Source organism: Enoplosus armatus, chromosome 18, assembly GCF_043641665.1.
Source record: "Enoplosus armatus isolate fEnoArm2 chromosome 18, fEnoArm2.hap1, whole genome shotgun sequence".
NCBI lineage: Eukaryota > Metazoa > Chordata > Actinopteri > Centrarchiformes > Enoplosidae > Enoplosus > Enoplosus armatus.
Window position 1 is genome coordinate 2381818 of NC_092197.1, and position 12567 is coordinate 2394384.

Consider the following 12567-nt stretch of genomic DNA (forward strand, 5'->3'; position numbering starts at 1 on the left):
CACTGAGTCTGACTGAATAGTGTTTTGAAGTGTCAGTCCTGGCCAGTGAAGGTCTCTTCATGCTGTAATATATTCTCACAGCGACCTCATCTGTCTGTTATTTCTGTCATGCGCAGTACAAACTGCAATCTCACCACTGTGGAAGTAGCCACTGTAGAATCCCGTAGGGACCGAAGTGGAGCTGCGTCAAGGTAGAAGAATGTCAGATAGATAAATACCGGAATTAGATATCGGCCCCTTCAAAATAAAACTTTATTAGGAATGTTCACTATGATGAGTCCACAATCTAAACTAAAATTATAACATTTTTCAGATTAGATTTTGACACAAGGCCACAACATTAGGAACCACCTACCAATGAGGATACTGAGGTCATTTCCTGTGTATTTTTTTTATGGGAATTTGTGGGTTTTAGTTAAGGGGGGCTTTATTTCATAAGTTGATTCCAGTATTATTAGACTATTAGATCAATGAATAAATAACCTGCCCAAGTTATGTGTGTGTAAATTTGGTAAATTTGAATTTTTCATATAAACTGAAGGATTCATTGTTATTTTTTGTTTTGAGTAATATGAAAAATGACAAAACAAAAAAAGCACATTGGGTTGTCTGTAAATAGGACTGATTTTCATAGCTCATGACAAGTTTTTTTTTTGGATGTACATGAAAAGAGCAGGAACCTTCATTTTGGGAGGCTGAACTTACAGACACTATAATTGCATAGTTAACTGAATAAATAGGTGTTAAAGGTGGTAAACTGAGATTTAAGGTGAGCACAGAGAAACTTTCCCCCGTCAGCAGATGAATATGAAAACAAACTCTGCACAGTGAAGCTCAAACATCCAAATGAAGTAACAACAATCAAAACACATGTTTGAAGCGAGGGGGGAAAAGATACACATTATTGTTGTTTTTTGGGGGGGTGGAGTGCAAAGAATGCTGGAATAAATATTAAAATTAATAGTGTAATAACTAAAATAATAATAAAATATATATAATTGGTAATAAGAACAGTACTTGAGTAAAAGACTTGAGTTGCGACACATTCGTCAATACTGGTTTTATTTTGAAAGGTTTAGCCGGACGCTCTAAGTTTCAATATGGCGTGCTTGACGATGGCGGTCACTAGCTTACAGGAGGGACAGCGCAGGAGGGACAGCGATGGGCCACAGCCGGTCCTGTTGGATATTTATCCCAAACAAATCAAACTACAGCCCGGACTCCGTCGTTAGTGATGGAGAAGCGTTAGTTCCGGTGTTTTATGCGGTTTTACGGCGTATTTGAGTTGTTGTTTTAACGTTACAGCGGCAGAGTTTAGCTAACTTTAGCAGGATTGTTCTACCAGGGGAAGGAAGTTTGCTGCGGCGGAGGAAACATAATAGGAAACCGGGGAGGGCCAAAGTATCCCGACATGGAGGAGTCCGGCTCGGCCCTGGAGAAAAATGTGGCCGACCTCACGGTGATGGACGTGTATGATATCGCCGCGGTGGTGGGCCAGGAGTTTGAGCGGATCATAGACCAGTACGGCTGCGAGGCTCTGTCCAGGCTGATGCCCAAAGTGGTGCGGGTGCTGGAGATCCTGGAGGTGATGGTGAGCCGCAACAGCATCGGCCCGGAGACCGAGGAGCTGCGGCTGGAGCTGGACAAGCTGCGGCTGGAGCGGTTAGACCGGCTGGAGAAGGAGAAGAAGCACAGAAAGGTGTCTCACCGACAGGCCTGATCGATCAATAAGTCACTGATCAAAGATGGTGATCAGATTTACTGTTGACAAGAAAACAAACGACAAACAGGGCTCAGTTTTCAGTATTATGAGTACTTTTGATACTTTAAGTACTTGTTGCAGTGTTTTGAATACAAGACTTTAACTTAATTAATACTATTACTTTTGTAAAGGATCTGAATACTTCTTCCACCCCTGATAATATTTATTTATTTATTATATTTGTATTAATAATCTGAATCTGTAAAGTAATGAGCAGCGCTGGAAGAAGTATTCAGAACTTTTACTTAAGTAAAGGTAACAATACCATTGTGTAGAAATACTCTCTTACAAGAAAAAAAAAATCCGCCATTCAAATGTTTATTTAAGTAAAAGTACAGAAGTATTCGAATATGTATTTTTATAGATTAAAGGCCCCACAGACCCTCACAGGTGTTTTCAGTCACGTGTCTGATTAGACCAATCAGGTTGGAGAGGATATGTGAGGTCATTAAGTGCTTATCAGACTGATCCAGTACTTGAGTAAATGTAATAATTTGTGTGTACAAATTATTATCATTATTACATAATGAAACACTAATGAAAGGGGCCATTTTACATTGTGAGTACTTTTACTTTTTATACTTTGCTCAATAAAGTACATTTTGTAGTATTTCTACTCAAGTAGAATTTCAAATGCAGGATTTTTCCATGTAACAGAGTATTTTTACACTGTAGTACTGCTTCCACCACTGCCTGTGAGTGTATATATAATAATAATATACTATATACAAACTATTATATATTATATTATTAGATTATTATTACTCATGCATTAATGTAAAAGCAGGACTTTACTGTTGTAGTTGGTTATGGATTAGCCTTATTAATCTGCAGTTATTTTCCTGATCAATCAATTGATTGTTTGGTTTGTAAACGGTATGAAAATAATGAGAAATGATGTCACAGTGACACCTTCATAATTCATTTGACTGTAATTTAAGATGAAATCATTACATTTTTCAGGCAGTTTTCCATAAAACTATTAATCAGTTATCTAAACAGGTGCTGATTAATTTTTGGGTAATTGACTAATCGACTAATCGTTTGAGCGTCTTCTTTGTTTTGTCGGTAAAATCTTGATTTAAAAGTAACTAAACTGTCAGATTAATGTAGTGGAGTCGAAGTATGATGAAATGGAAATACTCAAGTGAAGTACAGATACCTCAGATTTACTTACGTACAGTACTTGAGTAAATGTACTTGATTGAACTCAGCCAGTCGGACAGTTCCTGTTTGTGTCGCTGACTCAGCAGGAAATGCTGCTCCTCACACTGGAGTTAAATTCATCAGATGTGCGATTGTTTCCAGTTAGTCATCAAATCATGACAGAGATTCAAGATTACACAATCTGAACTGCATGAAGACTTTTCCAAATACTGAGTAGTACTACTAATACTACTACTACTACTGTTGACTGAAACATCAGCGATTAAATTCAAATCATAAGAAGTTAAAGTAACGGCATGAATACAGAAGGAAAGTGTTGTTGAGTTCTATAAAGGAACGTAGTGACTTTATATAGTGAGAGATAAAACTACTGTAATCTCTGAGAAGCTGTAGTAGAAGAAGTATTCAAAGTAAAAGTACAACTATGTAAAAATATTCTATTACAAGCAAAAGACCTGCCTTCAAAAAAAAGTAAAGTATCAGTAAAGTAAAAGTAGTTCTGAGTTGTAAAGTTCTGATATGCAAATCTGTTTTCATTGTTTGGACTTTTCTCTAATCTTTGCTGCTTTCATGAAATATTCCTGTATTTTACATATATATGTATTTTATATATATATTTAGATATGTGATATATCTGTCAGATAAATATAGTGAAGTAGAAGTATAAAGTAGCATAAATTGGAAATACTGAAGTAAAATGTAAGTTCATCAAAATGGTACCTAAGTGCAGTACTTTGAATGTTACTTTACTGCTGATGAGATGCCTTTAAGCTCCGTACTGAGCGTCACAGACACGCAGCAGGATCGTCGTGGGGGTTTTAAATCAGGATTACAGCTCAGAGTCAGTCGGCTCGGCGCTATAAAAAAGTTTATCTGTAAGTTTCTCGTGACGCTGACGGAGACACGGTGGACACAGTCACTGATTCACTGCGTCTCATGAGAGTGATAAAGTGGACGTTTCTGCTGTGACGGAGAAGACAAAGTCGGCTTATAGAGTCCTGTGGTGGGAACGTAAGGTGTGGGTGGGTCACATGCTCCAAAGGAAGCATCCACACCAGCTGAAGAAGACAATAAAGTAATAATAATAACAAAATTATATATATATTCTGCAACTGCAACAAATCATTATTTTCAATATCAATTGATCCGCCGGTTATTATCTTTCTTCGTTTTATCTCTAATGTCACAAGATAGTGAAAGATGTCTGTTAAACAGTCCGAAGATATTCAGTTTTCTGTCATGTGAGACGAAGAAAAGCATCAAATCTTCACGTTTGAGAAGCTGCAAACGGAGACTTTTGGCATTTTTTTGCTTAAAAAAAAAAATTTTTTTGGATCATCAAATTCGTTTCCGAAGAATTTTCTGTCATTTGATAAATCGCTTTAATAAAGTAGCCCCGTGATTAACCCTGCTAAGGATGAGCGGTCGCAGAAGATGGATGGATTTAATAAAGTGTATATTGGCCCAGTTTCTCCACTGTATAAAAATGGAAAGTTGTAACTCAAACTATACAATAACATTTTTATACGCTCAAGTGCAGTCGAGCAGGATGATGCAAAGGATTGTTTTAGTTTCACTCTTTATGTATTTTATTCTTCCTAACAGTCTGTATGTACGACTCAAAGTCCATCACCGACTATTTTAATGATTGATTCATCTTTGGAAGTCGTCATCATGCAAAAATTCTTTGCTTCCAGCTTCACGAATGTGATCATTTGCTGCTTTTCTGTGTTTTATATCGTTGTTAACTGAATAATTTTGGGTCGTGGACTCTTAGTCGGATAGAAACAAAGCAAAAACAGGAGGGGGAATACGCTGATATCGAAATACAGATGACATATCAAACAATAGAAGACTAAATAAATGAAACAAACAGCGTCTCAGTATTTAGGACACAGAAGCTAAAGGTGATAGAGCTTTCTAATTATCCAGAGAGACAATATTAATGTAAAGGACTCTGTAGAGTTCAGTAGTTGTCTGCAGTGCTTCAGACCAAAACGTTCGATAGACTATCTTATTGTAAACATGTCGTATAATCGCAGCTCTTCTTCGCGGCTCCTCAGACGTGTCAGCAGGCGTGTAATGTCTTCATGTGTGAGACAGAATCGGATGTTAGAGCTTTTCTCTACCAACAGACGAGCGGCGAATTCAAGGGAAAGCTTCACTGAGCGGTTTGATGAATGACGTCCAGAGCTGGAAGAACTTCAGCGCTGATGCCTTTGTGTTTTCTTGTGTGGGTTCAGGAGCTGGAGCTGGTGGAGGACGTCTGGAGAGGAGAAGCTCAGGACCTGCTCTCCCAGATCGCTCAGCTGCAGGAGGAGAACAAAAGCCTCCTCACCAACATGTCCATCCAAGACCCCATGAGTGAGGAGGACCTGCAGAGGCATGAGGGTGAGGACGTGTGCCCAAAACACACACACACACACACACACACACACACACACACAGACAGACAGACAGACAGACAGACAGACAGACAGACAGCAGGGTTCCTTAACTTACATGCTGGAAATCATAACAGTATTTATTTAATATATTTTATTTGCCTCCTGCTTCAACCGTGTGAAGTACTTTGTAACTTTATTTTGAAAAGTGCTGTATAAATAAAGTTTATTATTTTTATATATTTTGTATTAGCGGAGACGTTGGTGAAATTGGTGCTTTTTGAGGGAGGCATGCTTTAAAAATATTCTACGATGTAAACAGGATGTTGTTATCGTTAAAGGAATAGTTTGATGTTTTGGGAAATTTGCTTCAGAGCTGCAGAACATTTTCTCTGTTTTGTGTCTTTGTGAAGTGAAAGTCTTTGTGTTTTGGACAAAAGAAGACATCACTTTGGGACATTTTTCACTATTTTCTATTTAACATTTTATGGAATTAATAAAGAAAATAATCAGCAGATGAATTGATAATGAAGATAATTGTTAGTTGCAGCCGTAATATTCCCTTTCTTGTTAGATGAAAAGATTGATATAACACTCAGTAAATACAGTATCCAGCAGGCAGTTAGCTTAGCTTAGCTTAGCATAAACAGGTAGAAACAGCCTGATCATGTCAGAAGGTAAGAAAATCCACCTACGAGCTGCTCTAAAGCTCACTAATTGATATGTTATATATGAAATATAAAAATGGGTCATGGGGTATTTCTTGGCCGGTGTTCAGGCTACTAGTGTTGTCTTGATGCTAAGCTAAGCTAACTGTCTCCTGGCTGTAGCTTCATATTTACCGTGCAGATAATAAGTAATGAATGAAGCTATGATGATTTGCTACCTGCTGTTTGTGTTCAGAAAACTTTCACCGACATTCGCTGTGCCTCGCTTTCCCTCTCTCTGTGTCACGCACACACACACACACACACACACACACACACACACACACACACACACACACACACACACACACACAAACAAAGGAAGCCTTCTCTGTGTCTGACGGCGAGCCAGTCTTGTCTCTGCATCAGAGGCTCTTTCGTGGTTTCGCACAGAGGCCACAGTCACCCGGACACACTGTGGACAGACCAGCCTCAGTGTACAAGCCCACCTGCTAGACTCACACACACACACACACACACACACACACACACACACACACACACACACACACACACAAATCAGGGTTCCCTTTGTACAACTTTTCTCTTCCGATATAAACACATTGTAAGGATTTAATGAAACTCTCGTCAGCAGGTATGACGGAGAGAGAGAGGCAGGTGATGAAGAAGCTCAAAGAGGTGGTGGACAAGCAGAGAGACGAGATTCGAGCAAAAGACCGAGAGCTCACGCTGAAAAACGAGGACATAGAAGCAGTAAGGCGACAAACTCAGCGTGTTTATGTTTTCTGCTGAAATCAAATCTGTTTATACTCAAAAAGGTTAAACTGGTTCATTCAACAGTTTTTCAGCTCGTCCTGGCCTCTTATACTGTCTGTCTGTCTTCCTGTCTGTCTGCCTGTCTGTCTCCCTGTCTGCCTGTCTGTCTCTGCAGCTCCAGCAGCAGCAGTCTCGTCTCATGAAAATCAACCACGACCTGCGCCATAAGATCTCGGTGGTGGAGGCGCAGGGGAAAGCACTGATTGAACAGAAGGTGGAGCTGGAGGCCGGCGCTCAGGCGCGGGGGCAGGAAGTCGGTGCCCTTCGGCAGGAAGTTGCGCGCTTGAGGGAACGACTTCAAGGAGACCTGCCTGCCCAGAACCCTGAGGAACCCACACCTCAACCCCCCTCACCTGCAGAGGTACCTCAGCACACTAAAGGCATTACATTCAGTTCAGTCCAAATATAAATAAAAGTCTGCCTAGTTCCAGCACTTAACCCCCCATAAAACCACAACGATAGGTCTTTACCTTTGCACAGAGCCAGGCTAGCTGTTTCCCCCTGTTTCCAGTCTTTATGCTAAGCTAAGCTCTCTCTGCACGACAGTGAATGAGCGTATTTCCAAAGATGTCGGACGATCCCTTGAAGTTAGACGTTAGAAGATGATGACTAATCATTTTCCGCTGAAGCTTTTACCTAAATTGCAGTGAATAAATCAATAAAAGGGAACTGGAAGTGTTTTGTAAGCAGATAATAAAGTGTCTTCTACTCCACCAGCGTGGTAAAGCTGCTACAGTGGTTGTGGGGGCAGAGGGCTGGTCAGACAGACCCGACCCCTCTGAGCTGATGTTGGGGGGGTTTGATCCCTCCCCGCGACCCCTGCCTGGTTCCCTCAGCCCAGAGGGACACGAGGATGAGGAGGCTGAGGACGAGGCAGTGTTGCTTTGGGTAATACAGACGTGCTAGTTAGCAAACCAGAGTGGTGTGATTGTCCTGACTCTTAACTCCCAACCTGCACGCCCCCCTCCCAGAAGAACAACCACATCGGTAGAAAGAAAACAAGCTAGTGGACTAACATTTGTCTGACCCATGAGACGTGGTGAACTGACTCGGCATGGGTGTTCAAGAGCTAACAGAGCGTGTCAGAAGGATGTGTCGCTCCTCAGCCAACTGGGTGAGACTTGTGGACGACTGCACCCCCGACCTTTCTAAATATAGATCCCTCCGACTGCTCCGCCTCTAACAGCACTTGAAGTTGCCCTTTAGTGCACCAGGATCCTGAAACGCTGGCAGTAGAAATGCTCGTTTAAAGTCCAACTGAAATGAAATTGCGTGTTTTCTTTTCCCGCTGCGTCCGTCGATCACACGTCCTCCTTTGAGAAATCAAAACCAAACCGAATACCGTTCTCCGTCTGCGTAGAGAGATTTAGACAACTCTCCAGTCGGGTGCCAGAAGAAGAGGGCGCAACAAGATGATGTCATGAAAAGAGCGCCAGTCAAACCTGACGTGATGGAAAACATGATGGAAAGATGGCATGTGGTAATGTGAGGAAGGTTACGGTCTCCTCATCGCTCCAGTGTTTCCACTGCTCTTCATCACATTCAGGTTTTATTGATGCAGCAACTTTTCCAGCTCAGCCAAACGTAAAAAACTTTTTATAGTATTTATAGTATTGAGTCCCTTTTTTTTTTTCCAAATTTAAGATGTTTAACAACAGACAGCCGACTGCTCCACAACACAAGACTCTGAACAACAACCCTCGTTAGCTTTCCTGCTAAAGTCTCTTATCTGACCTCCAAACATGAACACACGTCTTCTCCTGCACCTTCGCTTGTTGGACAGTTTGGTCCAGTTAGATGCTGGTGGTACAAACAACATGCACATGACCTGTAGCTACAGGCTGCAGTTTCAGTTGGACTTAAACATTGTGAATAGCATACATATTCATAAGAATTGGATCTGTTTTTGTTTTTGCTCAGTGCATGAGTGACTTCTGTCAGCTGCATGTGTTGAAGTCTTTCGGCGAATGTCTCGAGTGTTCTGAGTTAAAAATAAAACAGAGTTTTAGCCTCAAGGGAGGAGGGAAGGACGAGCAAATGTATTGGAACAAGGCCTGATGTCTGACTTAGAGTTCAACGTTTGCCACCAGGAGGCGATGTGCGATGAGGACATGCCTGCTGTGTTCCAATATTTTACCAAGGTATCCTCACTTCCTTCCCGCCTTCTTTCCCTCCTTCTTTCCCTCCTTCCTTCCTTCCTTCCTTCCTTTTCTCTGGTTTTGTTTCTTCTTTGTGATGCACTCGTGTCCCGGCAGGAGGCGTTGTGCGAGGACGAGACGGGAGGCCTGGACCCAAAGGACCCCAACAGGCCACGGTTCACCCTGCAGGAGCTGAGGGACGTCCTGCACGAGAGGAACGAGCTCAAGGCCAAAGTCTTCCTGCTGCAGGAGGAGCTGGCCTACTACAAAAGGTAACAGCTCAGGAACAGATATTTCAGTCTGAGGAGATAAAGTCTCATCACAGCCGTGTTGTTATTAATTATTGGTGTGTTTTGGCAGTGATGAGACGGAAGAGGACGTTGTTACTCCTTCTCCTTCTCCCTCCCCTGAACTGAGGACTCGCTCGCGGTCGTCTGCCCAGCCAGAGTCAGGAATCAAACGGCTGTACGTTCACACGCCTGCAAATACACTCAGTCACTCAGACACAGCGTGAAAACACTCGCCTGTCAACATCTCACCGACCACCTTCCTTCACCTGGAGGTCAAACACTTTGCATACGCTGGCTTGTTAACGTGGTGCCTGCATGCTCAAACATTTACATGTCACGATTTATAAGAAGTATGAACATGAAGTCAAACCTGTTCTTTATAAGAGAGGTAACGTCTCTTCAGCAGCAGAACCAGACATCTGGGACTATTTCAAGCTGGTGACATCAGCTTTGACTGTCCTCCGGTATGATTTTAACACCCTCGATGTGAACAGGTAGTTATACATATACGTAATAGTTGTGTTTCAGCTGTATCCACTAAAAAATAACTCTCAGCGATCAAAACCGGAAACAGCTCACGCCCACTTCCTGTGTTTGTTTGGGCTGTAAAAACAAACTGGAGATAAAACAGCAGCTACTGGAACTAAAGTGTGTCCGTTCTGATCCGAGAGGCGACTTTCCGACAACACACTCACATTTGAGGCTTTTATTTTGTAGGGCTTTGTGAACTGGTTAGTGAAGGGGTTAAACTCTGTTAAGAAGCTTATTTTTTGACCGACATTGAGACATTCATTTAGTGTCACTAATATTATATCTCATAAAAATGTAGTCATTTCTTCTGACGTTTGCAGAGGCGCTCTGTATTTGAGGTGAGGAGGGGCGCCTCCGCTATGACTCACTGCAGGGAACTGAGATTTCAGGCACTTTTAAATCAGCGTCAATGTAGGGCTGCAACTATGATCATCCATCGGTTAATCTGTCAGTGTTTTGGATTGATTATTAAAAGGTCACAAAATAGTGACAAATGTCCCAGAGTCAAGTTTCAGTCAGTCCAAAGTCCTGAAGATATTCAGTTTACAGTCATAAAACACCGAAAAGCTGCAAATCCTCAGTTTGAAAAGCACAAAACGGCTAATTGTTGCTACGTTTTCCGTATTATTTTTCTGCCAATCGTCTAATTTATTAATCTACCAATAGTTTCAGATTCAGTTTCTATATTATTTAGTTGAGAGTTCGCTGCTGACCTTGGGATCAGTATGTGAGACAGAATAATCACATGATCAGTCACCTGATAGCCGGGCAGTGATTCTGGACGCAGACAGACAAACAGCTGATCTGAGTCCTGTCCTCTGTTTCGAATAACTAAAGATTTGAGATGTGAAGACACCTCGCTTGACTGTTAATGATTAGCATGGCACATGACACACACACACACACACACACACAGTTACCAGGAGAGTGTTTTCATGTTCCTGCACCCATTTTATTTTTCCATCTACACTAAAATGAACTAAAGCATGACTTTATATGCAAACTTTACATTTGGGTCAAACAGAGGTCAAAGGTTGATGTGGTCCCTGTCTCCCCCTGTTTGTCCCCCCCCCACCCCCCCTTCTCTCTATATACCTCTTCCTGTTTCTGCTTGTGTGTCTTTACCTCTGTGTAACAGGATCTTCACAGCCATTATGCCGATGGTGGCGGCTGGTTTGATCCCAGATGACCCCACTTTACAGCCAATCAGACGCCTCGTATCGCTTGTATGACTCTATATTTGGTCGGCCTCAGAGTCTGTCACTTTCTCAGCTAACTCCCTCCCCTTGCATGTGCTTTTGGGGCCTTGTTTTTCCCACCATTGTAGTATTCTGATTGGCTGATTGTGGGGCTGTCTTATTATCACTGTCCAATGGGACGATTGTGGATCGTAACAGAATCAGCCAGTCAGAATATGGACATGTAGTCTGTCTGCCGTCTCGTCTTCTCCCTCACTGACCGCAGTAACGACTCCTTCACGTCTTCTGTGGAAACTACAAACTAAAGCGCTTTTAGCTCTTTTGCAATAGTTAGTGAAGCTCTTGTTACAGACGGCGAGGTGTTTTATTCTACAGAGCAGCACTCATCAACTCATGTCAACTCTAAAAAAGTATTAAAACATAACTTATGTTGACGTAAAGGTGCTCTGTGTGACATGTTGCATTACATTTAATACGTTGGTATAATGTCTGTAAACAAATCGGAGCCTAATCGGTCATCAGGACCGGCCTCTTCACTGCGCTCGGGGCTTCAGGGGAAATCTGCCGATGCTGCGCCACTCTGGTTCTACGCATATGTCGGCATATTTGCGGAGTAATAAGTTGTTTCTAAATTTGCAGACAGCAGCAGCATATCATAATCAGCAGTAGCATATATCAGAATCTGTATATGCAGGTGAGAAGTGGTGTCTGACAGCGGAAACCAGCATCGACATCTGCTGTTAGGACAAGAGCGGCACACCGTCTGCCACCTTTCCATTGCTTTACAGCACAGTGCTTTTTCAGCCAGCGGCACATGGTGGGAAAATAACTTTCAACATACTTAACGAGACAAGAAGCAAACAAAATCGCTGCAGGAAGCTTTGGGATTTATAGGAAATGTGGTTTTAAATGTCCGGAGCTCATTTGTTTACAGTAATTATACCGAGATGATTAATTCCCCACAAATAATACAGCTTTGATGTATTGGTGTTGTTGAATGCCACACATAGCACACTGCTGTAAGATGTAACACTCTAACGCTGCTTTACCTGCACACACTACACACATGTTCCTGTCATCTGACACTTCCACTAAACACTCTGCTGCCTCTGTCTTCTCTCCATCCTCTCGCCTCAGGTTTAGCTTCTTCTCCCGTGACAAGCAGCGGCAGCGGGGCGCTCAGTTTGACGTCGGCCTCGGCTCGTGGGCGGGGAAAGACGACGTGTACACAGAACAGGCCCAGGAGGCGCTGCAGCACATGTAGTCACACCTGGACGGGGACTTGTCCGGGTTACTCAAAGCTCCAAAACTCTTTAACACTCCCGTGTCCATCACCCGAGGCCAGCTTGTGAATCGCACAACAAACCACCACTAGTGACTCGCGCTGCGACTGGAATATCATGTGCTTGAGGTGAGACGACAGAAAGAAGAGTGAACACATCAAATTATCATAAACTCCTGTAAAAAAAAAAGAAAAAAGTTTATTTAAACACCTGAGAATCTGAACATCTCAGTGAGTGACGGCACATACAGACTGAAGGACAGAGTCAGACGTGATGATCTGTAGAGGAGAGGGTAAACTCAAGTCGTATGATGGAAAAAGGAAAGTTGT

General features: G+C 42.3%; 1 protein-coding gene across 3 annotated transcripts; it reads left to right on the forward strand.

Annotated features, from left to right (window-relative positions):
- Positions 1 to 1201: 1201 nt before the first annotated feature.
- On the forward strand, positions 1202 to 12273 carry rilpl1 (Rab interacting lysosomal protein-like 1). 3 transcript variants are annotated; one of them, XM_070924802.1, is made up of 7 exons: positions 1202 to 1699; positions 5173 to 5320; positions 6616 to 6734; positions 6913 to 7158; positions 9053 to 9207; positions 9296 to 9400; positions 12093 to 12273. In XM_070924802.1, the coding sequence occupies exons 1-7, from the start codon at positions 1412 to 1414 to the stop codon at positions 12217 to 12219; spliced, it is 1188 nt and encodes a 395-aa protein (XP_070780903.1). In that variant the 5' UTR covers positions 1202 to 1411; the 3' UTR covers positions 12220 to 12273. The 3 variants fall into 3 exon arrangements, with proteins under 3 accessions (XP_070780903.1, XP_070780904.1, XP_070780905.1); XM_070924803.1 differs by having other exon boundaries at positions 6913 to 7152; XM_070924804.1 differs by lacking the exon at positions 12093 to 12273 and adding an exon at positions 10895 to 10988 and having other exon boundaries at positions 6913 to 7152.
- The last annotated feature ends 294 nt before the right edge of the window (positions 12274 to 12567 follow it).

Bases quoted from the DNA above. Each gene is read 5' to 3' on its own strand.
- rilpl1 (XM_070924802.1), top strand. From the start codon at position 1,412: ATGGAGGAGTCCGGCTCGGCCCTGGAGAAAAATGTGGCCGACCTCACG. The intron at 6,735-6,912 runs GTAAGGCGACAA...CTGTCTCTGCAG, and splicing joins AAAACGAGGACATAGAAGCA to CTCCAGCAGCAGCAGTCTCG. The intron at 9,401-12,092 runs GTACGTTCACAC...CTCTCGCCTCAG, and splicing joins GAGTCAGGAATCAAACGGCT to GTTTAGCTTCTTCTCCCGTG.